The sequence below is a fragment of the Cervus elaphus genome, chromosome 28 (assembly GCF_910594005.1).
Source record: "Cervus elaphus chromosome 28, mCerEla1.1, whole genome shotgun sequence".
Lineage (NCBI taxonomy): Eukaryota > Metazoa > Chordata > Mammalia > Artiodactyla > Cervidae > Cervus > Cervus elaphus.
Genome location: NC_057842.1, coordinates 43,135,045 through 43,161,140, shown reverse-complemented (window position 1 = coordinate 43,161,140; position 26,096 = coordinate 43,135,045). Strand labels below are relative to the sequence as shown.

Genomic DNA, 26,096 nt, shown 5'->3' with positions numbered 1-26,096 from the left:
GTATAAAAACAGTAGGTATTAAGGTGGTGAAATACCGAATTCCTTCTTGATTTGAATCATCGAATCATTGTTTCCTAAACTTGGGGAGTTTTAAAGATACAGGTTCTCAGGCCTCACCCTGGGAGAGCCTGATTCAGGTCTGGGGCAGGGCCCGAGAACCTGTTTTTAATAGGCACCTCAGGTGAAGAGCAGGTGTGGGAACCTGTGGTGTAAATTATTAAGATGGCCCCTTAAAAACAAATTGTTTTCCCCGATACTGACAGCGGAGGGTTTTCCACAAATCCTCAAGAGATTTTAAAGTGATTAATCAAAGTAGCCGCACAGGGTCAATCTTCATCTTCAGGCATGTGGCTGAAAATGAATCTCCCTTACAAAGTAAGAACCAAATCAGCAAGCCGTGCCAGGAGTTGGTGTAGGTTTCCCCAGTGAGTGGTGATAACCGCCTGCCTTGTGCCTTTTGCTGAGGCACAGGGTAGCCGCGGAGCACTTTCTTAGCCAGAGAAAATGAGATGGGTCGTTCGACCCTTCCAGGGATTTTCTCTGCCAGGCTTGTGTCAAAACAGATGGCGCCGAGACCAAACCCAGTCTGATAACTCGGCCATTGCACTAATGGGGCTTCAGACACTGGTCACACTGGGCTACTCAGGAAAAGTGAGCCCTGGCCACCCTTGAACTGGCAGCGGAAGGGAGGATTCATCATCCTCAGTTAGACAAGCCACAAGTTGTTCTGGATTCATTTGCTAATGAAGCAACCACCAAATTTTGTTTCTGCCTTGAGAAATTTCAGTATATCTCCATAGCTAACCTTTGTTAAGTTTGCAACAAAGCTGAGGACAATCTGTTCACTTTAAATAGCACATGGTTGGGTTCACAACAACTCTGCCCACCCATAGCCCTTCAGTGACAGCGGCCTTGTCAGAATAGGATGGCTGTGGTACACGCCAAGGGTTTCATCAACAGTCTCAGAGAAAAGGCATCCACTCCTCCCAGCTCTCACAAAGGACTTTCTCAGGGAGAACAAGGGGAACTTCTTTGGCTCATGTCTGTCTCCGAGGTTGATTTGTCCAGGATCCATGGTCTAACTGGTAACTCCCAGTTCCCACACACACAAAAACTGAGACCCAAACACAGCACTGCAGTCAGCCTGGGTGCAGTTTGTAAGTTAGACTAGAGCACAAAGAAATGTATCTATTTAAAATGCTGACCGAAATTCAGTTAAATGACAAATCTCATTTAAGAACGATGCACATATTGTATGCTTTATGGTGTAAACTGCATTTGGTACAACCAAATGTGCAAGCAGATGGGCCCAGTGTGGAAGGCGTGAGCGGGGTCTGTGGCAGCCTTGCAAAGCAGACCTCCCTCAGGGGTGCCTCTGACATCAGCGTCGCCACATTTAGCAGCTCACCAAAATATGTTTGGGTTTGTTTTTTTTGGGAGCACGCGCAAAACGATTTCCCCCCATTTCTTCTATAAATATCTACTGGGCAGGAGATCAGGTAAAATCCCTCAAATAAGACTTATAAGACTGGCAATGTTTTGCAAAGGTCACAGTACCCCCCCCCCCCCAAATAACCTTTATCTACATTCCCATCACTCCTGGCCATTAAACAGCTATCTGTCTACCCCTCCCCACTTTCAGATACATTCAGTTTCTTGTGTTGCTTTTGTGAAACAGAACTTCCTGGTGCGGGGCAATGTCAGCCTCAGAGAACACTGTCTGGGAATCCCCCAGCGTGTCCGAGCTTGTGCTGCTTTTTAAGCTCAGCCTCTCTCATCCAGGGCAAGCGGCTGTCTTCAGGCATGTGAACGCCGTCTGATTCAGAGTGCTCAGGCATCCTGGTGTTGAAAACAGGACCCAGAATGTCTGGAGAGCTTAGGGCTGAAAGCAAAAAATATTGGCCCCTTTTGGAGCTGTTCTTCTCCATTGCAACCACAGCTGAGCGGCAGGCCAGAGGATAGCGCGACCTTTCTGCCCCCTCCATCCTCTTTGGGGCTGCAGACGATTGGCGAGGGAGGCACCTCCACCCCTTCCCCCGGCGCCTTTATATGGTGACTTGGCTCCCTGCTCGCCCTCCGCCTCCAGCCTGGCAGGAGAGCCCTGTGGCTGTCTTCCCAGCCCCTCGGCAGCCACATTCCCAGTGGGTGCTGTGAGCGTTTGGCTGAGCTCACTCCTTTTTTCGGCCTTGGCCTCGGTCTGCACCCCTGACCGGGCGGGCGGCACAAAAAGCCCTGAGCTTGTTCATTCTTTCCAGCTCCTGCTGCTTTGCCCTTGTGGAGCTGGCTCTTCCCGCCCACCCTCTCCGACTCAGCACAGAACCCAAATGCCTGATTTATGTCTGTTGACTTAAAAAAAAAAAAAGAACAGAGCCCAGTGAAATTCTAGCATTGCCCTGGTGCTTTTGAGTGATAGCCGCGTTCAGAAGCATACAGTAGGCGCTCAGTAAAGGGATGGTGGTGGGATGGACAGATGGATGAAAGCATCAAGTATAATCTCTTGTGATTTTTAAGTGATTTTCTACTTCGATTCTGGTTTTGAGCCTCCAACATCTCAGATTCTTCTGATTTGTATGGCTCAGCACTTGGGCAAACTGTTGACCCACTTTCAGTAGCCTGGGGTTAATTAGCATTTCTGCAGCACTGTAGTCTGTCTTCCCAATGGGTAAAATTTATCTGTTCTTCAAGCCACCTGTAAGCTCAATTAACATTGGAGTTTTGTCTGAGGGTGGGAAGTTGGGTAAATGTTGCAAATTGCAAATCCTGATTGAGCTCTCAGATCCAGATTGCCTGAGAAGTTTCTAACCAAAATTTAAAGAGGGCATTCTTGATGAGTTTAATTTTCCGGTTAAAGGAGGGTTCCAATTTTGAGCACATTTACAACCCCTTCAATTTCAACCCATTTTTGAATGTCTTTCTAAAATGTTTTCCTTGACTTAGGAGAAGTATTCTCTAAAGTAAGTAATGGAGCCTGCTGAATATAGTTGATTCTTTCTGTGACATCTTGATATGGTTCCTTCCCCCATGGTCAACATTATGCACATGGGTTATTTTAAGGTTCTGTGGGTAGGAAGGGTGTGGAGTCAGGGAGGAATGGACAGTGGGTGGGGAGTAATGTGAGGTAATGGCAGAAGTGGTCACGTGGGGCTGGATGGTAATTAGATGCTGGCTTTGGCATTTTATAGGCAGTGGATGATTTTGAGCAAGGGGGTGATGTAAGAACTGTACTTCTAGAAGTGGTGTTAACCTTGGTCACAGAGGGAGGAGCCCATCAAGGATCTCTGACAAGAGTCTACAGACTGGGTTAGCCAGAGTGGGTGTGGGAAGTTGGGGTCAGGGGAGATTTTGAGATGACAGAGGGGAGGGAACTTGGTGACCGAGTGCGAGAGGGAAGGATAGAAGATGCCTCTGGGGCTGAGCCTGGGGAAGACGAGGGTCATGGGAATGAGGAGGAGGGCTGAAGTGGTTTGGGAATCCATCTGTGAGTGCAGAAGTGATGGTCCAAGTCCTGCCTCTTCTCTTCACCAGTGTGGGACTCTGGGGCCAGGGAGCCTCTTGAAGCCTCAGTTTCTACATCTCTGGGTAGGGAGAAGTCTCCTTCATTGACTTTAGGCCAGTGTTTCTCACATGGAAAATAACAGTCAACACAGAGGCTGTTGCTGGAACTTGACAGAGACCACTCTGTTCAGCAGTGTCCTGCTCCTTGTTTTGTTCCAGGTAAAGTAATTTGATTTACAGGCATGTGGAGCCCATTCAGATTGAGTAACATGTTTGCTCATGAGGGCACAGCTTATGCTAAACTAAAGAGAACATTCAGCCTTCTACCGGCTATACCTGGGACGCACAGTTGAGGTCAGGCTTCGTCCAGTATGTGAACCTGTCTGAGCTCTGGTTGGCCAGAGCTGTTGCTGGGCTGATTCCTTTTTAAGCAAAATTAGAAGATCAATGTGAACTGGTTATACTAGATTGCCTTCTGGAAAAAAAAAAAAAAAAGATTCTCCTGATTCATCTTCATTTTGCTGTTTCAAAACTACATAGTTGTGGTCTGAACATGCAACTTTGTGTTCAGTTTAACAAAAAGGCTATATAACAGTGTTGATTTATAGGTGGTTCTCAGATACTGTCTTAGAATAAAGGAGAGGCTGTGTACCTCAAAGGAGAATGGCACGATGATGAAATTGTTTTTTTGCGAGTTGTTTCTCTGCAAATTGATGATCTTGGCCTTTGTGTAATTTTTCAAATCTTTGTAGGATTTTAATTAAGTGATATTTGGTAGAGCTTGATTGGGCTGTGGAACATTAAACAACCTCACGGTAACACCGTTCAGATGCCGGGTACTGCACAGAGTACAGACCACCCGTGGGGAGCCAAGGGGCCTTCTTGCTCAGCCCCCTCGTTCAGGATTCCCAATGAGTCCAGACAAGCACTGGCAGGGGGGTCAGGAAACACCACCTCTGCCAGCCGCCTGTGAGCCTGCTCCTCTTCTGGCCTATTCCATTCTTTCTCGAGATTCGTGGAGAACATATTTGAGAAGGGTTGGGGGGAGAAAAAGAAGACGATGCTTTAGACAACCCTGAGAAAGGGGACAGAAGCAGCAAGCGTAGCAGTTGCTGGAAGTTTGGTGGTGCACACAGTGCAATCTGCCAGCCCATTTGTTGATTCTGCATGCCATCCTTCAGTTGGCACCACTGCTGCCAGGAACCACCCCCTCCTTTTTCCATCTGAAGGCAGGGAGAGAGGCACTGCGGCAGCATTAACTCTTCCTGCCCTAAAGCCGAGAGTTTCTTATCCCCATGTCAGGCTTAATAACCTGTGCCATATTAGGACCCACAGAGATATTTGAATCAAAGAATTTTAAAAGTAGCAGGGGCCTGAGGGAAGTTTTCAAGCAGGAAAAGCAGCACCCAGTCTTCCCAGGTGGGACCAAATGTGATGGTGGGTAGAGGTCATTTGAATTTTTTTTTTTTTTTTTTTGGTCATTTGAATTTTGAAGAATGAGGACCTAGAGGGAAACCTCCTTTTACCTGCAGCCAGAGATCTGGTCAGCAAATCAGCAGTGACAGTTGGAGGTGGTACAGGGCCAGAGAAGTCTTCTGAGCTAGACCAACCAGAAAAACAAACATTGGAGGTAGAGGTGAAGTGGCAGAGCTAGCAAGAGAGGGAGAGGTCTAGCATCCTCAGAAGACAAATCTTAGGAGGTAAATTAATCAATTCTCTTGATGATTTAGCCAACAGAATGCAGCTATTTATTGTGTGCTTTAAGAAGTCATTTAAAAACACTGATCATGTCTTTCCTGTCTTGCTTAATGTGCTTTTGTGGAAATAAGAGCAAGTCCAGGGAACACCGGGAAGTCTAGAAATGTTGGCCATAACTACTGCCTAAGGCATGAGGGAGGTGGCTATCTGGATTGTGGAGACTGGGAACATTTTGTTCAAATTAAGGAACTGCAAATGGTCGCTTCAGAGAATGAGTTAATTTGTGTACCTTGGTGCTTGGAACAGTGATTGGTGCATCATTAACAGAGACTATTAGTTGCTGCTACTACTGTTAGTAATAATAGTAATTATTACAATTTTCAGAGGTAGGGCTAGTGCAGAGTGTCTTTAATCAGAAATTGTGTATCAGAGTTTATGGGAAAAACTCATGCTCCTCAGTTTAGAAAACACAGTGGAATTTTCCTTCAAGGAGCCTAGTTCTCAGAAACAGCCTCTGTCTAGGTTGGAAAATGGTCTGCTTTGCTGTTGGGTGTGACCAGGGAGGGGGAGTACTCTCTTTCCAGAGCCCAGGGAGAGGCCTGCCCCACGGGGAATGACATGAAGTCACCACTGGCTTCACGTGAAGGGAAACTGGAGTTTTATAGCACAACTTTGTGAGCTCGCTTTAGATTTAAGACCTACCTGCTTCAGCTTCTTTAGGGAGCTGTCTGGTGATCAGAGACAGACAAGGTGACCCCAGACCCGGAAAGGGACCACCCCAGGTATTCTTTCTCAAGACATGCTCCTCCTGCCAGTGTCAGCTCACCTATCCTCCACACCACATATCTGCTTTTATTCATTTATCAAGGCTGAACTCAACATCATGGTCGTTAACTTTGCTAACCTCTCCCGCTGCCACCCCCTGTTCGCTGAGCCTCCTCTTATCTAGACTCCTCTTAGACCACTGGTCTTGCCCACGTAGGTTAATGCTACGAATATTTTACTGATAGTAAAGGATTCAGAACAGTGCCCGAATCATTACTCACTGCAGTCTGTGCTTTATCTGTTTTGTCTCATTTAATTTTGCATCACAGTGTTTTCCCCATTTTACAGACGAGTTAATCGAGACACAGAAAGGCCAAGTGAAGCATGACCCAGGCTGCCTGGCTCTCTAGCTGGGAACCATAATAATCCCCTTGGGTGTCTAGTTTCTTCCTTAGCCCTTTCAGTCTTTGCAGTTTCTCCACTCATTATTAGCCTTGTCTTCTCAAGTAGATGGCAAACTCTTCAGAGCCCCTTGCCTCATCCTTGTTTGTGTATGTGTGTATTCCCCCAGACCCCAGCGTGGTGGGGGCAGGAGAGAGTCGCCTGCCTGGACCACCTGCATGATGGGTTGCACACTGCCCAGCTGAGGTTTTTCTGGGTGTGAACGCTCTCCTGGGCCAGTGCCCATCGTGTTAGACTCTGTCCTTTCTTAATGTTTGGCAAATGGTTCGCAGCTGCACAGGCAGCAGCCTGGCTGCTTCTCCACCAGGGCCAGGGAAAACATTTTCAAGAACAAGCAGGAACAAGTTGGTATTGGCAGAGCAGACCCAGGCAAGCCCCAGCATCTTGCCCTTTGTCCTGGATCCTCCACTCTTTAGGCCACACGCAGTGCTGGGGCTGCTCCCATCCCCCAGGTCCCACCTGGAGAAAAACCAGCCCAGCCCTTTGCCCTCTGTCCCAGTTCCTTAAGGCTGCTGCTAACTACAGATCTGATAAGGTAGGGTTTGTGGAATTCCTCCTTATATTTGCATTTGAAAGGAGAGAATTCCTTTACTGCTCAGAAAACAGGCAAGGCAGAGGAGGAGGTAAATAACTAGCTACTTCGGAGGCGCTAGTGTACCAGACTCCAGGTCTGGGGAATCAGGGTTCAAATTCTAACTCCACCCTCACTGGCTGTGACAGGGGCAGCTTCTCCAAGCCCGTGTCTTGTCTGTAAACAGCACTTGCATGATGAGTGTCAGCGACCTGGCTAGTTGTAGCCCCTCAGCAAGTGTTTCTTTAACAACAGAACTGGTCTGTCTGCCCACTGTTGTCAAATTAAGAGCACAGTTGCTTCTGTTTCTTGTTCGGTCATAAACTGTTCTCAGCTGAGATTTTATTTTATTTTTTTATTTTTTTCATTTATTTTTATTAGTTGGAGGCTAATTACTTCACAACATTGCAGTGGGTTTTGTCATACATTGACATGAATCAGCCATGGAGTTACATGTATTCCCCATCCCGATCCCCCCTCCCACCTCCCTCTCCACCCGATTCCTCTGGGACTTCCCAGTGCACCAGGCCCGAGCACCCGTCTCATGCATCCCACCTGGGCTGGTGATCTGTTCAGCTGAGATTTTAAAGAAACGTTTATCTGTTATTAAATATAGCTTATATACCGGAGAAGGAAATGACAGCCCACTCCAGTCTTCTTGCCTGTGAAATCCCATGGACAGAGGAGCCTTGCATGGTTCATTGGGTTGCAAAGAGTCCTATGCAACTTAGCGACTAAACAGCAACAATGGCTTATATACAGAAAAGTGCATAAAACATATATGTACCATTTAGCAAGTAGTTATAAAAGCATCAGCCATGTAACTGTTGAAGGAAGCACAGTGATTGAAACCGCCCACCCTGGCCAGGCACCATAGTAACTGTTTGCATGAGTTGTTTTACAACAGGAGGTCCTGGTAAGGAACAGGGAACTAATAAGCCTCCACCAACCAGAAGAGTTTGGGAAAGGTCAAAAGGAGACGCACCTGTCCGACCACCTCCCAGAATCCTTCTCTCGGGCATCCATCTTGGCTGAACAAGGCGTGCACCACCAGGAAGGACTCTGAGTCAGAATGACTGGCTAAGGACAACCCGGAAACTAATCCCATCACCATAAAACCCAAGACTGCAAGCCATTTGACAGAGCAGTTCTCCTGGGTTCCCTTACCTTCCTGCTCTCCGCCCGGGTGCCCTTTTCCAATAAAACCTCTTGCTTTGTCAGCACATGTGTCCCCTCGGACAATTCATTTCTGAGTGTTAGACAAGAGCCCAGTTTCGGGCCCTGGAAGGGGTCCCCCTTCCTGCAAAGTAACCACTACCCTGCTCAAGAAAAACAAATACTACTTTAAAGTGGTAAATACTCTGTAATAGTGGTTTTCATCTGCGGGCAATTTTGCCCCCACGGGACATTGAAACATTTTTGGTTGTGGTATGTGAGGAAGTGCTTCTGGTATGTAGTAGGAGAGGTTAGGGGTGCCACTAAACATAAACAGCCCCCCATAACAAAGAATTATCCAACCCCCAAAGTTAGCAGTGCCCTGGCTGAGAAAGTCTGATGTAACACAAACTGACTGCCCCTATGGAACAGACACCCCATTTTTAGAAACACAGTACTTGAGCAGGAGGTGAACTTTTAGGAAAAGATTTGGGTGCTCAAGAAATCTGTTTGTGTCAAGACTTAGATTTATATAACACAGTGTTAGTAATGTCATCTCACTCAACTAATTGTTTTCTGAAGAAAAAAAAAAAAAGCCAGCCTGAATTTCATATGAAAGATCTGAAGTTAATAGACCTTGCTAACAGCATCAATCAGTTTGTATTCTTTCATTGCTGCCAAATGCTTTTAATCTCCTCTGTCACTTTGCACCAATCCTGGGAATCAAATACTGTACAAGTCAGCAGAAACCAGACGTGTTCCATCTTATTATTAATTAAATCATGAATTAATTAAATACTGTCCTCTTCCCAACAACTTGTCCCAGCCCCTTTGCTCTCATAACTCTTTGTCTTTAATTTATTGTAGGATTTAGTTGTTCGCATTGTTTTTATTCTCGGCAACCTGACAGCGAAAAACAACCAGGCTCGCGAGCAGTTTTCCAAGGAGAAAGGGAGCATCCCAACTCTGCTGTCTTTATTCCACACGTTCTACAAACTGGATCTGCATTCTGGGAAGCACTGGGGGGAAGGAGATGAGCGTGCCAAGGCACCGAGGCCGGCCCAGGCCGAGGACGTGCTCATCAAACTGACCCGTGTGCTCGCCAACCTGGCCATCCACCCTGGCGTGGGCCCGGCCATCGCCGCCCACTCGCACATCGTCGGCCTTCTCCTCGCCACACTGGGTAAGAAACACGGCCTTAGGTGGGGTTCTGTGAGGGTTTTAGCAGCACAACCTGCTCGCTTTAATGAGCCTTCTCAGTTGTGACAGGAGATTCATTTGTCTTCTGTTCAGAACTGCCTCAAAAGTAATCCAGCTTTTTAAAAAAGGAAAAAAAAAATAGTAATACCTCCTCCTGAAATCATAAGTCGAGTCCAACTCTTGTGTCCACATGGACTATAGCCAGTTAGGCTCCTCTGTACATGGGTTTTCCCAGGTTAGAATGCTGGAGTGGGTTGCCATTTCCTTCTCCAGGGGATCTTCCCTACCCAAGGATCGAACCCAGGCCTCCTGCATTGCAGGCAGATTCTTTACCATCTGAGCTGCCAGAATTATTACTAAAACCCACTGAACTGTACAATTTAAAAGAGTGAATTTTATGGTATGTGAATTATATCACAACTTTTATTAAAAAAAAGCTTGCCAATCAAATTATCAAAATTGGCCAACTTAACACAGAGCTTAAAATTCCAGATATTTCCTGGATTAGTCCACATAATTGAAGTTTATTTGTCTTTTTATTTTTTTTCAGCTTTTTACATTATCCACAGTTACAGTCTCCAGGTCCCATCTTTTCCCCTGTATTAGACAGTTGGAGCTGCCATAACAAACCACTGCAGGCTGGGTGGCTTAAACAACACAAGCATATTTCTCACAGCTCTGGAAGCTAGGATTCTAAGATCAGAGTGCCAGCTGATTCTGTTCTGGTGAGAGCCCTCTTCTTGACTGGCAGGTAGCTTCATTCTCCTGTGGCTTTTTCTCTGTGTGTGTGGGTACACATGAGAGAATGACCTTTCTCTTCTTGTAAGACCATCAGTCCTATCCGATACAGACTCCACCCTTATGATCTCATTTAACTTGACCTCCTAAAAGTCCTGTCTCTGGAAATAATCACATTAAGGTTTAAGGCTTCAACATATAAATTTAGGGGAGGGGACACAATGCAGTTGATAATATCCTACCTCTGATCCCCCCTACCCCAGATTCCTAATTTTCCCATGTGCAGAATGCTTTCATTCCATCTCAACAGCCCCAAAAGTTGTTAATTAATTTCAGCATCAACTCTGAAGTCTAAAGTCCCAGATCTCATTGAAATATCATCTAAATCAGCTATCATGAGTTGTGAGATATGAGACATCCTAAGGAACAATTCCTTTCCTGCTTGAACCTGAGAAACCAGACAAGTTATATACAAAACAGGATGGCAGGACCAGCACAGTATAGATGGTCCTATTCCAAAAGAGAGAAATGGGAAAAAAGGGAAGTGTGATGTGTCCCCACCAAGTCCCAGGCCTACTGCTGCTGCTGCTAAGTCACTTCAGTCGTGTCCGACTCTGTGCGACCCCATCCCTGGGATTCTCCAGGCAAGAACACTGGAGTGGGTTGCCATTTCCTTCACCAGTGCATAAAAGTGAAAAGTGAAAGTGAAGTCGCTCAGTCATGTCCGACTCTTCAAGACCCCATGGACTGCAGCCTACCAGGCTCCTCCGTCCATGGGATTTTCCAGGCAAGAGTACTGGCGTGGGGTGCCATTGCCTTCTCCGAGTCCCAAGCCTAGTGAGGTGAATTCCATAAGATCTTAAGGCTTGAGAATAATCCTCTTTGGTTACATGCTGTTCGCTCCAGACCCACGGGGGCAGTGGCCCTGCCTCCAACAGCTCTGTCGGTTAGGCCACCAGGGCTCTGCAGGGCAGTCTTGCCCTTAAGGCTTTGGGATGAAGACCAGTGTGACCTGCTGAAATGGAGGCAGTGGCCCTGGTGATCTCTGAATCACTGCTGGGGACATTCTCTCCTCTACTTGCAGAATAGTGCATATTCCCAACTAAGTAGCTCCACAGTCTGTCCTGTCAAGTCCAAGGAGTCTGACGGCTTCTTTCACTCGGTCCTGTCTCTGCCCCCTTCAGTTCAGACTGGCAGTGCTTCTGCTCACATAATCTCTGAAACTCTGTACTGAGTGATAATAAGACCACCACACATGTGGTGTTCCCTCTTGTACACGCTTTCTTATTTCTTGCAATATGGACAGGCTGAGAAGTTTCCAAGTCTTCAAGTTCTCGCTCCTGTTGCTTGAAGGTTCCTTCTTCAATTCATCCCTCTCTGAAGTGAAAGTGAAAATTTAAGTCGCTCAGTTGTGTCTGAGTCTGCAACCCCATGGACTGTATAGTCCATGGAATTCTCTAGGCCAGAATACTGGAGTGGGTAGCCTTTCCCTTCTCCAGGGGATCTTCCCAACCCAGGGATTGAACTCAGGTCTCCGGCATTGCAGGCGGATTCTTTACCAACTGAGTCACAAGGGAAACCCAAGAATACTGGAGTGGATAGCCTATCCCTTCTCCAGGGGATCTTCCCAATCCAGGGATCAAACTGGGGTATCCTCCATTGCAGGTAGATTCTTTACCAACTGAGGTATCAGGGAAGCCCATCCCTCACTTCTTACATGCTAATATAAGCAGTCAGGAAGTGCCAAGCCTCTCCTTAAACACTCTGCTTGGAAATCTTAGCTAAACATCCAATATCATTGCTTGCAAGTTAGACTTTCTACAAAACACTAGAACACAATTCAGCCAAGTTCTTTGCCACATAGAACAAGGATCTGCTTTCCTGCAGTTCCAATGATATGTTCCTCCTTTCCATCTGAGACTTTGCCAGAGTGGCCTTTATGTCCATTTCTCTAACAGCATTGTACTCATGACTATTTCTGTGTTCTCTAAGAAGATGGAAGCTTTCTCTTGTCTTTCACCCTTTGCCAGAATCATGTTGTCAATGAAAAGTTAATCAGTGAATCTAAGAAAGAATTGGGAAATTTTATTCAAGCCAAATTTGAGGATTGTAACCCAGGAAGAACATCTCGGAAAGCTCTTGAGAACTTTTCCACTGGTTGGAAATCAAGGCACAGTTGTATAAGATTTTTTGAGACAGAGGGCTCTACATCAATGATATATTATTGACAGTTTACATTTTCCAGATCTAAGCATCATCCTGGCATGTCATGTGACACCTTACAAGGTCAAGAAGGACTATTGTCTTTTAAGGAGGGACTTGTCTTGATGCTAGGAGAATGTTGCTCTTTATGGTTGAGCAGATATTCCTACTGAGGGAGAGGTTTGGCAGATACCCAAAGCACAGTGAGGAGAGAGAGGCCAAAGAAGAGTTGTTATGTTTAAATTTTTCCTATCTTGCCATAAAATATAAATTTTATTTTACAACCTTTAATATCCATATTTCTAGCATGCCCCTCAGAACTCCTCCAGCCTCCACCCATTACTCAATTCCAAAGCTGCCTCCATATTTTTAGGTAATTGTTACAGCAGCACCCTAATGCTAAGCACCCAAACCTGCCTTAATCTCCTCAGGATGCCATAACAAAATAACACAGACTGTGACTCAAACAACAGAAACTTATCTTCTTACTTCAGGGGACTGGAAGTCTGAGATCAGGGTGCTGGCGTGGTTCCCGTGACGCCTCTCTTCCTGGCTCATCGATGGCTGCATTTTTCCTTTCTCTTCCTCTTCTAAAATCACCAATTCTATCAGAAAAGGACTCCACCCTTACGATCTCATCTAACCCTAATTATCTCCTAAAAGCTGCATTGGAGGTGGGGGCTTCAACATATGAATTTGGGAGGGACACAGTTCAGTCCGTAGCACCCCTGCTTCCCACTTTTTAGGCCCTGTCATTTCCCATGGGCACCTCTGCCTGCCAATGTGCAAGGAAATTAACTGCCATCCAGAGATATCTACTTTGCCACTACTTACCAGACTCTGAAAGATTTTGTTGTTGTCAAAGAAGCTTTAATGTCTGATGAAAATAATGTTTGGGGTAACCTTTGAACTTTAGCCCTTTGTATAACCTCACTAGATAGTCCGTGCCGTGCTCATCTAAAAAGAGGTTTCTTCGTCTGCTCAGACTGCCGTAACAAAATACCACAGATTGGGTAGCTTAAACAATAGAAGTCTATTTCTCACAGCCCGTAGGCTGGACGTCCCAGTCAAGGTTCCAGAAGGGTTGATACCTGGTGAGAATCCTTCTGCTGGCTTGTGGATGGCCCCCTTCTCACTGTGTCCTCACACGACGGGGAGAGAGCTCTGGCGTCTCCTCCTCCTCTTATCAGAGCACCGGTCCTATCGGATGAGGGCCCCAACCTCACCACCTCATTTAACTTTTATACCTCACCAGCCCTATCACCAAATACAGTCACTTTGGGGGTTAGAGCTTCAACATATGAATTTGAAGGGGACACACACACACCATCCATCACAAGGTTTAGGAAAGTGTAGGTTGGTATCTGCTTTCAAGGAAGAGAGTACATCGTGGAGGAATATCAGGCGTATACACAAAAGCTCATGAGAAGTGCCCATAACAAAGTACATACAGAGCATGAAGGCTGAGGGGACTGAGCCCCAGACCATAGCTTGTGGTGTGTGGGGTTGTAACTGACTTTGCCTTCCCTTGTTACGGAGCTGTGTAGTTTTTTTTTTTTTTTTTTTCTATATTTGTTTTTTGAAATATAATTGAACTACAACACTATGTTAGTTCCAGATTACAGCATATTGCTTCTCTATTTCTATGCATTACAAAATGATCACCATTGGAGCTGCCCAGTTTAAGAAGCATGTTCACATCTGTTCCCTCATGTGAGCAGCCACATGAGAGTGGGTTATTATTTTAGGTTGTTATTTATTTAGGTTGTTATTTAGGAAACAGGCTCAGTGAGATGAAATGACTTTTAAAAGTCACAAAGTTAGTAAGTGGCAGGGTTACTCACATGTTGCTGATCTTAAGGATTCTTAAATTCTTATATTTTTAAATATTTATTTGGCTGTGCTGGGTCTTAGTTGCGGCACATGGAATCTTCATGGCACCGTGTGGGATCTTTCATTGCAGCGTGTGGACTCTAGTTGTGGTGCGTGGGCTCAATAGTTGGGGCACATGGGCTTAGTTGCTCTGCAGCATATGGGCTTTTGAGTTCCCCGACCAAGGATCAAACCCTTGCCCCTTGCATCGCAAGGTGGTTCTTAACTATTGGACCACCAGAGAATTCCCAAGAGTCTTAAATTCTGACTGAGGTCTGTCCTTGTGACATATCACTTCCATGTGATAACTCAAAACCTACACATTAGTCTAGAACTCTCTTCCAAGCTGCTGACTGCACATTATACCATCTGTGCAAATCTGCATGGAGCTGCTCCAAAAATTGAGTTTCTCTAACAACTTCAAACCTTGCAGGACTTGGACTCTAGTACCTCCCTGTCTTCTTTCTGCATCTGGAGGATCAGTTCTTCTCCACCCAGAAGTCAGGGATCCGGCTGCCTCAGAATCAGCTGTGGGGCTCATCAGGATTCCTTTTCTAGTTTCTGGGTCTTACCTTGCTTTACCTGCAGGATGGGTTGAAATATGCATTTCAGTCCTCCCGCCCACCCCAGGTGATTCTTCTGCCTCTTAAATGTTGAGACCGGGTGCTCAGAGAACCACCTTTAGCCTCTCTGGCTAGTGAGGAGCTGGCAGGAGCCTGAAACCCACCGGATGAGTTCTCATCTGTTGGCAGGCCAAATCACTTCACCTGACTGTAGCTACCTGGGGAGAGCCTGAGGACCTGCCCTCAGATACCTGGACTGGGAGCACATCATTGTGGATAGTCAAGAAAGAAAGCTCTTCATGTTTCATTTTATTGCAATTATTCATATGTGAAGTGAGAACGTTCCTGGTCTTACATATGTTTTATGAGCTTAGAAATTACATTTCTACCTATTAACTAAAAATATAATACAGTGGGTAATTTCAGTTCGAATTCTAGGAAAGTAATGCTTTGGAGGCAGAAAAAAGAGGCAGAGAGCATATTGGGCCAGAGCTAAAAGGGTTAATTAGCCAAGGGGGCCTGGCTAGAGTCCTCAGGGGGCTAGGGCCTGTCCCCTCTTACCTCCATCATCAAGTCCTCTGGGAGGGTAGCTACTCTGCCTCTGTCACTGGGGGATTCCCACGCGAGGTCTCTCCAGTATACTCTCTTGAGGTTACTGGTACTTGCGCATAACCTACTTTCTTTCTTTTGCTCTAAAGTGACCAATGAAACTCAAATCTGGCACTTTAAAAACTGTGCATAAGAATCATGCAGGGAGCTCATGAAAGACACAGATTCTAAACCCCACCCTTAGAGGCTATGACTGATCAAGTGAGGTGTGGAACCCGGGAATCTGCATTTGCTTTTTAGAACTCCCTCTCCCAGGCCAGCCCTGATGCAGGTGGTGAGAGGTCTCATCCGAGAATGCTTCAGTCTCTGTGTATGAGATCTCAGTGCTGTCTAAGGTTAAGCCCATGTGAAGAAAGCCTTCTACCTGGCCCATGGCGGCGGGCAGTCGTTAGGGCAAGCAGAGGGATCCCTTGTCTTTTCTGTCTCTGGAAAGATTTGACCTCCCTCAAGGAGCTTTATGGGGGTGAGGGGTAAAGTTATCTTGATAGAGGATCATACACCTCCACCCTTCCCTTGGCAGCTCAGCTGCAGGGATGAATGCTCTGAGCTCTACGAGGTCCCATCAGCTGATCTCTGCTGCTTCCCACCTGGTACCTCTGCATCAGTGCAGGATAGCTGGAGAAGCTGATGGTCAAGGAGCCTGGCAGGCTAGAGTCCATGGTGCCTCAAAGATTCAGACACGACTGAGCATGTGCACGCACACACACTTCAGAGTGTCAGCCTCCCTCTGAAGGGCCCGGTAGTGGCATCGGAAGGCAGGCCAGGGCCAGGCTTGACTCTGACTGTAGAAGGGGTCCCACTCACAGCTTACCTGAGGGCAAGGCAGCTGCTGCCTTGGTAATCCTCAGTGCTGAGTGCTCCTTCCAGGCTGCTGCCTTTACTGCACTGCACTCTCCCTCTAGTCAAAGCTGTGGTTTTTCCAGTAGTCATGTATGCATGTGAGAGTTGGACCATAAAGAGAGCTGAGCACTGAAGAACTGATGCTTTTGAACTGTGGTCTTGGAGAAGAGTCTTGAGAGTCCCTTGGACAGCAAGGAGATCAAACCAGTCAATACTAAAGGAAATCAGTCCTGAATATTCATTGGAAGGACTGATGCTGAAGCTGAAGCTCCAGTACTTTAGCCACCTGATGCAAAGAACTGACTCATTGGAAAAGACCCTGATGCTGGGAAAGACTGAAGACAGGAGGAGAAGGGGACGACAGAGGATGAGATGGTTGGATGGCATCACCAACTTGATGGACATGAGTTTAAGCAAGCTCTGGGAGTTGGTGATGGACAGGGAAGCCTGGAGTGCTGCAGTCCATGGGGTTGCAAAGAGTTGGACATGACTGAGCAACTGAACTGAGCTGAACCCTCCCTGACGCAAGGGGAAAGGCAGCCCTTGGGACCTTGTCCTCCACCTCTCCCCAGCCCTGCTCCCCTCACAGAAAAGTTGCTTGTACCCCAGGACTCACCTCCAGAGGCCAGGATCATTGCAAAGGGTCTTTAGAAATAAAAAATGTATATATTTCTAATAAGAACCAGCCTTCTCAGCAAGCCCTCACATTCAGAGATTTGCTACCTTAGTAGAAGCTCCAAATTCCAGATTCTCTTTCATCCATGTGTCAGCTATATTAGGGCTGTGTGGGTCTCTCATGCCCTTTGGAGGCAAAGTATTGCCACTGCTAGCTCTATTGGGCACTCAGCCAGATACTGTGGAAAGAGCAGGATGGTGGAGTCAGACAGACCTCAATTCAGATGTCTGCTCTGTGAAGTTAGGCAAGGTATAACTTCTGTAAGCCTCAGTGTTCTCATCTGGAAGGAGAAAATGGGATATGGACTAAAGTTATCATGGACTAAATTGTATCCCCCAAATTAGTAGGTCAAAGTGCTAAACCTCAGTATTTGGAGATGGAGTCTTTGGGAAATAATTAGGTTTAGACGAGGACCAGAGAGGAAACAGCCATCTGCAAGCCAGAAAGAGCTCTCACCAGAATTCCACCATGATCCTGAACATTTCGTCACCAGAACTATTATATTTCCTGTTGTTTAAGCCACTCAGGTTATGGCATTTTGTTATGGCAGCCTAAACTGATTGAGACAGACACACCTTTAGAGTATTAATTACTGTGGGTTTAAATGGTTTCCCCGGTAGCTCAGCTGGTAAAGAATCTGCTTGCAGTGTGGGAGACCTGGATTCGATTCCTTAGTTGGGAAGATCCCCTGAAGAAGGGAAAGGCTACCCGTTCCAGTATGCTTGTCTGGGAAATCCCCATGGAGAGAGGAGCCTGGCAGGCTACAGTCCACGGGGTTGCAAAGATTCAGACACGACTGAGTGACTAATCTCAGCACAAATGCTTGTAAGTGCATTTGAATAGAAGCACTATTAAAAATGAACTTTTGTGGGGTTAAATGCATGTAAAGTGCTTGGAGCCCTTCATGGTAGATGCCTGGTAGCTGTGAACACCTCCCGTCTTGTCCTGGATGTCAGACATTCTTCCTGCTCCCAAACGTGAGGGTCCTACAGGGGGACCTCACCTCTTAGGTGGTGATACATAAGAGCTACCCTTCTTTTTCTGGGCAAGCTAACTAATTCTCCCACCAAGGCAAGAGAAAAAACAGATCCCTGGACACTGCCCAAGATCTGGCATCATCAGTCCCAGGAAGGAGGGAACTGGGGCTGAGACTTCCTCTTTGCTAAGTGTTAGACACTCACCTAAGCCATTCCCCAGGGGCCATCTTTCTGGATGGCCCGTCCATGCATCTCACAGATGTTTATTTAGCACCCGCAATGTGCCATACACTTTTATAAGCCCTTTACATGTATTAACACATTTAAACTTCGTAGTGTAGGTGCGACTATTACCCCACTTCGCAGACAAGGAAACTGAGCCCCAAGGAGGTTAAAATGACTTGCACACAGCACACAGCCAGCAGGCAGATGATCAGGATTCCAGCCCCAGAGTCGCGGCCAAGCAAGCGAGGATCTCCGGAGACAGATGCACCTGGGTTGGGAAGATACCCTGGAGAAGGGAATGGCAAACCACTCCAGTTTCCTTGCCTGGAAAATCCTGTGGACAGAGGAGCCAGGAGGTCTACAGTCTATGGGGTCCCAAAGAGTTGGGTACGACTGAGCGACTAACACTTTCATGTATTTGAACTAAGAAAACAGGCAATTAGGATCTCATTTGTTCTTGCTTTCTCCAAGTATTCTTTGAGTGTCTACCAGGTAACAGGACCCATGCTGGCTGCTGTGGGGTGGGGCAGAGGGAGCACTGGCTGAAGGGCCAGTGTGTTCTCTGTAGGGTAACAAAAGACTGAATTTCCCTTTGAATAGAGTAGAGTATAAAAAGGTCATTCTCTTTAATGAAAAGAAGGCCAAAGGAGATATAAGTAAATCAGAAAGTGTAAGAGCTAGCACAGTCCTGCTCAGCTCACAACCTCCCTCTTATCCCTGAGGAGCTTTGGTTTCATACAGAAGATAAAAGATACTATTTAATTATAAAAAAAGAACGGAATTTTGCCATTCACAGCATCATGGGTGGACCTGGAGGATATTACGCTAAGTGAAATAAGTTAGACGGAGAGAAACAAATACTGTAATGATTTCACTTATTTGTGGAATCTAAAAAATAAACACATGAAGACAACAAAACAGAAACAGACTCACAGAAATAGAGAACTGACTAGTGGTTACCAGTGGGCAGAGGGAAGTGTCTGGGGGTGGGGGGCTGGCAAGATAGGAGTATGGAATTAAGAGGCACAAGCTATGATGTATAAAATAGATAGGCAACAGGATATATCATACAGTGCAGGGGTTGCAGCCCGTTATTTTGTAATAACTTTAGAAGTATAATCTATAAAAACACTGAATCACTCTGTTCTACATTTGATGTAATACTGTTTATCAACTATATTCAGTTTTTTTGTTTAAGAGGTAAAAGGCACTACTTAACCAATAAAACCCAGTGGGCAAATCAGGGCCCAAGACACGCACAGGCACTGAGGTGACTCCTTCCCAGGCGGGCGATGACTGACGGCCAGGCAGTGAGGCGGGTGTATGTACTCCAGGCCCTGGGGGCTTGCACTGCGCCTGGAGAGAGGCAGAGACTGCTGTAGCCGGTTTAGTATAATCCGACTCCTGACTTTTTCTCTGACTTCCAGACCTGTATGTCCACCTAACTGCCTTAGCTAATCTCATCAACTGTGGATACTTCAGAAGTACCCCAAGATATCTAACTCATGGCCTTGCCCCCAGCTGGACCTTCTTCCCATTAATTCAGAATGGGATTGCTGTCCATCCACTTTTGTAATCCAGAAACCCAGAGGTCATCCTGGGTGGTTGCTCTCCCTCATCCCCCAATCCAGTCTTCAGCACGTCCTGTCTGTTTTCCTCACTAAATAGTTTTGCAGCCTGGCCTCTGTGTTCCATCTCTGCCATCATCCCCACCTCAGCTTTTTTGCCGTCTGGACACCACAGGAGTCTCCTGACTGATCCCCGACATCCGCCCTTCTCTGTACTGTGGCCTGAGTCACCAGGAGATGAGTCTGGAGGTGGAGTGGAAGGCAGGGACAAAATCACTAAGGGTCTTATGTGATAAGCTAAAGGATTTGTTCATTCATTCATTCACTCATTCTTGCATTCATTAACCACTTTTTTTTTTTTACAACAATGGAGGTTACTATTATTATTACTAGCTTCAAAAATTTTTTGTATAAACTTTATCCTGATCCACCCCAAGACACTGAAATGCTACAGCTTTCTGTTTTGTAAGTTGATATTTCCAGAAGGTTCAAGTTCTTACTTTTAAAAAAATTTTTATTGGAGTGTAGTTAATTGACTTTGTCATGTTACTTTCTGTTGTACATCAAAGTGAATTAGTGATACACATGTTGTTGTTCAGTCACTAAGTCATGTCCCACTCTTTGCAACCGCATGAACTGCAGCACGCCAGGCTTCTCTGTCCTTCACTATCTCCTGCAGTTTGCTCAAACTCATGTCCATTGAGTCAGTGATGCCATCCAACCATCTCATCCTCTGTCACCCTATTTTTCTCTTGCCCTCAATCTTTCCCAGCATCAAGGTCTTTTCCAATGAGTCAGCTCTTCACATCAGGTGCCCAAAGTATTGGAGCTTCAGCTTCAACACAGGTTCTTCCAGTGAACGTTCAGGGTTGACCCCAGCTTGTGCTTCATCCAGCCCGGCATTTCACATAATCCGCTCTGCACATAAGTTAAATAAGCAGGGTGACAATACACAGCCTTGACGTACTCCTTTCCCAATTTGGAACCAGTCTGTTGTTCCATGTCCAGTTCTCACTGTTGCTTCCTGACCTGCATACAGATTTCTCAGGAGGCAGGTCAGGTGGTCTGGTATTCCCATCTCTTGAAGAATTTTTAAAGTTTGTTGTGATCCACACAGTCAAAGGCTTTAGCATAGTCAGTGAAGTAGATGTTTTTTTGGAACTGCCTTGCTTTTTCTATGATCCAGCAGATGTTGGCAATTTGATCTCCGGTTCCTCTGTCTGTGCTAAATTCAGCTTGAACATCTGGAAGTTCTCAGTTCACATACTGCTGAAGCCTGGCTTGAAGGATTTTGAGTATTACCTTGCTCGTGCGTGAAATGAGTGCAGTTGTGCAATAGTTTGAACATTCTTTGGCATTGCCTTTCTTTGGGATTGGAATGAAAACTGACCTTTTCCACTCCTTTGGCCACTGCTGAGTTTTCTAAATTTGCTGGCATATTGAGTGTAGCACTTTAACAGCATCATCTTCTAGGATTGAAATAGCTCAGCTAGAAGCCCATCACCTCCACTAGCTATGTTCATATTAATACTTCCTAAGGCCCACTTGATCTCACATTCCAGGATGTGAGTGACCGTTGTGGTTATCTGGGTCATTAAAATCTTTTTTGTATAGTTCTTCTATGTATTCTTGCCAATTCCTCTTAATCTCTCCTGCTTTTGTTAAGTCCTTGCCGTTTCTGTCCTTTATTGTGCCCATCTTTGCATGAAATGTTCCCTTGGTATTGATTTTCTTGAAGAGATCTCTAGCCTTTTCCATTCTATTGTTTTCCTCTATTTCTGTGCATTGTTCACTTAAGAAAGTTTTCTCATCTCTCTCTGCTGTTCTCTGGAACTCTGCATTCAATTGGGTATATCTTTCCCTTTCTCTTTTGCCTTTCACTTCTCTTCTTTTGTCACCTATTTGTAAGGCCTCCTCAAACAACCACTTTGCTTTCTTGCATTTCTTTTTCTTGGGGATGGTTTTAGTCACCACCTCCTGTACAATGGTATGAACCTCCTTCCAGAGTTTTTCAGGCACACTGTTTGCAAGATCTAGTCCCTTGAATTTATTCATCACCACAGCTGTATAATCATAAGGGATTTGATTTAGGTCGTACTTGAATGGCCCAGTGGTTTTCTCTGGTTTCTTCAATTTGAGCCTAAATTTTGAAATAAGGATCTCATGATCTGATCCACAGTCAGCTCCAGGTCTTGTTTTTGCTGACTGTATAGCGCTTCCCCATCTTCAGCTGCAAAGAATACAATCAATCTGATTTTAACATTGACCATCTAGTGATGTCCATGTGTAGCGTCATCTCTTATGTTGTTGGAACAGGGTGTTTGCTATGACCAATGAGTTCTTTTGGCAAGACTCTGTTAGCCTTTGCCCTGCTTCATTTTGTACTCCAAAGCCAAACTTGCTTGTTACTCCAGGTATCTCTTGACTCCTTACTTTTGCATTCCAGTCCCCTATAATGAAAAGGATGTCCTTTTTTGGTGTTGGTTCTAGGAGGTCTTGTAAGTCTCCATGTAATCATTCAACTTCAGCTTCTTCGGCATTAGTAGTTGGGACATAGACTTGGATTACTGTCATGTTGAATGGTTGGCCTTGGAAATGAACCAAGATCATTCTTTCATTTTTGAGATTGCACCCAGCTACTGCATTTCAGACTATTTTGTTGACTGTGAGGGCTACTCCATTGCTTCTAAGGTATTCTTGCCCACAGTAGTAGATATATAATGGTCATCTGAATTAAATTCACCCATTCCCATCCATTTTAGTTCACTGATTCCTAAAATGTCAATGTTCACTCTTGCCATCTCCTGTTTGACCACTTCTAATTTACCTTGATTCAGGGACCTAACATTCCAGGTTCCTATGCACTATTGTTCTTTACAGCATCGGACTTTACTTCCACACTACACACATCCACAGCTGGGTGGTGTTTCTGCTTTGGCTCAGCCTCCTAAACTTTTTGTGGAGCTATTTCTCTGCTCTTCCCCAGTAGCATATTGGACACCTACCAACCTAGGGGAGCTCATCTTTCAGTGTTCTTTTTTCCCTTTCATACTGTTCATGGGGTTCTCAAGGCAAGAACAGTGAAGTGGTTTGCCATTCCCTTTTCCAGTGGACCACATTTTGTCATGCCCTGACTAGCTGGGACATGCCCTTCAGCCTCTCCACATTGCTAGATGTCATGCCTGGTGCCACCGTTCGTCCTCGTTGAGTGTGTAAACCTTCACTGGCTGTTGGATGTTGGTCTACATGCTGCCCGGGGGCCGAGGCAGAGGCCCTGCTGGAATCGCCAGGATGGGGGTCTTGGGAAGGCTGGAGCCAATGTTGGAGAAGGCCCAGGAGCAGAGGACACCTGGGCCTCTTCACTGCCATTCACCATATCCATTCTTTTTTAGATTCTTTCCCCATACAGGTCATTACAGAGCGTGTAATAGAGTTCCCTGTGGTATACAGCAGGTTCTTACTCATTATCTGTTGAGCATCACTGTGTGCAGACACTGTTCTCGATGCTGAGAATGTGATAATGCAAAGAACGAGTCCTTAGTCTCATGGAGCTTACACCTTAGAGCTGGAAGATAGACATTAAACACATAAGTCAGGTGGCCCCATGTGTTACAGGAAAGATGGGGATGTGGGTAACAATGCTATTTTATACAGAGTGGCTAAGGAGACTATGTCCAATAAGGTGATAGCTAAGCAGCAGCCAGAAGGACATGAGGAGTGAGCCAGGATAACTGGAGGAAGGAATAATCCAGACAGGGGGACTAGCAGCGCAAAGGTTCTTGGGCAGGCTCAGGTTGAAATGCTCAAAAAGAGGGAAAGACTGGTGTGGTTGGCATCAGGGACCTGGGGGCTGGAGCAGCAAAGAAGGCCCGGGAGGTAAGGACTGGGCAGCCAGGTCGGGCCTGTGAGCCAGGGCAGATGAGTGGCTTTGTCTGGCTGACTTTTAAAGGATCCGTACATTGAGGGCAGGCTCAGGGAGGCAAAGGTGAAGAAGAGAAGCCAGTGAGGAGGTGAAACAGGGACGAGGTGGTGGTAGAGGAAGTGAGAGGCGGTCGGAGCCTGCGTGTTTGGAAGGCAGCACTGATAGGAAGTACAGATGGGTTACGACCTAGGGGCCCTTCTGTCCGGAGGTCGAGGGTCCGGGGAACAGACTCCCAAGGTGCAGGCCCCGGGATAGTTCTGGGTCAGGGCAGACCAGCTCTGCTCACCTTTGCATACAGGGACTAGATCAGCCTGACTTTTCCAGACCCCTGGGTAGAGGGACTGAGCTTAGAGTGTTCCAAATGCTGGCCTGGAGTGGTCCTCTGCTGTGGGCGCATTTCCCTGCAGGAAGAGGCATGGGAAATAAAGTAGCAACATCATGTCCGTGTAGACCTTGCCTGGGACAGCGGCTGGTCCCTGTATCAGCTGGGCTGCAGTCAGGAGGTCGTGGCTTCTGCCCTGCAGCGAGTCTTTGATACCCTATTGCTCACTTTATTTCAGAATCCAAGTCAATTGATGATTGTGAGGAGCTGGTGATCAACACTACGGCAACTATCAACAACTTATCTTACTACAAAGTGAAGAATTCCATAATTCAAGACAGAAAGCTATATATTGCTGAATGTAAGGTTCAGAGTTGGGTTTAGGTAGATGCATGTTCATTTAAGGTTTTGACTTTATTGACTAACTAAACACAGAACTAAAGGCATTTATAGTTTCTGACTTCTGGTACAAGTATCTAAGAGCCTGATTTAATTCTAAGAAAGTTGAATATGGGGACACATGAGTTTCTTAGTTCTTGCTAAAATCCCCTATCATTGGAATTTTATTATCATTTTTAAGTTACAGTACTTAGCATGATATTGGTTTCTAATAGCCTTTAACTTATAACTTAAATTCACTGATTTTATTTCTCTGGTCACCAAATCCAGTGCTCTTAAAGCTCCTCATGAGTAACAACATGGATGGAATCCTAGAGGCTGTGCGTGTTTTTGGAAATCTCTCCCAGGACCATGACATCTGCGATTTCATAGTGCAGAAAAATGGTGAGTTAATGACATACATTCAAAAACAGTCACGTCTTGGCAATAAACAACTGAGTGGTTTCGCAGCTTGGGTCACAAGAACATGACACTTGTTTCTGCTTTGGGACAAGCAGTGCTTTACATTCTGTTCCATCCATCTGTAAGGCTCTTGGCTCAGGATGCCAAGATGGATCTGGGCTGTGTTCTCAGGGTTTCCCTCTCCCTGATGAGTGGTCTTTTGAGTTTTGAGATGGTGTGTGTATGTGTGTTTAAGTGAAACGAGTAATCTATACACATCATTTCTGTCCATGGGAATGGACTCAAAAGACATGCTCCTTCATGCACTGGAATGTCTATTATAGTACTGCTTGTAATAGTGAAAAATATAGACAACCTAAATGTCCATCAACAGGTAAGAGGATAAATATGTTATGGTATATTCATGCAACCAAACTTTTACAGCAGTTAAAATAAATGAGCTAGAAGTTCATGTATCAACATGCATCAACCTCCAACACATACTATAAGAGCAAAAAAGCTAGTAGTAATAGGAGGACACATATAAAATAATACCATTAATATTGTATTAAAACATGCGAAACAGTCCTGGGTATTGTTTGTGTAATGTACTCATGTGCTAATGGAATAAGGCATAAATGCATTTGGAATTAGAAACTCCACATTTAAGACAAAGTTACATTTGAATGGATGCCCCAAATATAAAATTGGACCTGTAATATTTTATTTCTTAAACTGTGTAGCAGGTACATAAGAGTGTTTACTAAACATATTGTTTTTCTCAAATATCTCATGTAAAAACAGTAACTAAAAATACCTAATTATTCATGTTCATGATAGAAAATTTGTATAATACAGATTGAAAAAAAACACTTCCCCAGAGATAATTGTTAACATTTTGATGTATAGTCTTTAAACTCTTAAAAACATATGTGATTCAGCCTTTGCCAAGCTCACTGCTGACCCATCAGTAGGCCAAGGCTGCCTCCCAAGTGAACAGTGGAACCAGAGCACACACCCATTCATTCTCCCCCAACCCCTGCTGGGGGTGATGAGCAAACAGGACAAAGAGTTCCATTTCTAGGAGTAAGGGAAGGCGGTGGGGGCTGGGGGGAGCCTGTCCTGATATAAGAGGTCCCCTACACTGGAAGTCTGGCCTCCCTGCAGACTGGTTTCCAGCAGTCTGAGCAAGTCTGCTCTTACAAGCTATGGCCTTGGAGGACTTCCCAGGAAGATCTCCACTGAAGCCTACTGCCCCCCGCCCCCCTTCCAGGGTTGTGTATTTTAAGAAAATTCCTGCTGGAGGTTTAAAAGAGCCCTTGAGAACAACCAGAAGTTAGAGATGAAATGAATGGCACCTGTGTGATTGGAAGGAGGTGGTTCCCTCCTCTCCACGGGCGGGGGCTCTCCCCCTGCCTGGAAGGGAGAGCTGATGCTGCGGTGGATACAGCAGTAC

At 45.7% G+C, this 26,096-nt stretch overlaps 1 protein-coding gene across 3 annotated transcripts in view; it reads left to right on the top strand.

The window, feature by feature from the left end:
- ARMC2 (armadillo repeat containing 2) overlaps positions 1 to 26,096 on the top strand; it is a 125,886-nt gene that overhangs the window by 87,226 nt on the left and 12,564 nt on the right. For 2 of the 3 annotated variants that reach the window (XM_043890065.1, XM_043890066.1), the window contains exons 13-15: positions 9,014 to 9,329; positions 24,099 to 24,221; positions 24,530 to 24,643. In XM_043890065.1, coding sequence (XP_043746000.1) covers positions 9,014 to 9,329; positions 24,099 to 24,221; positions 24,530 to 24,643 — 553 coding nt within the window. The remainder of the gene's footprint in view (positions 1 to 9,013; positions 9,330 to 24,098; positions 24,222 to 24,529; positions 24,644 to 26,096) is intronic. The other variant, XM_043890068.1, reaches the window with a different exon arrangement.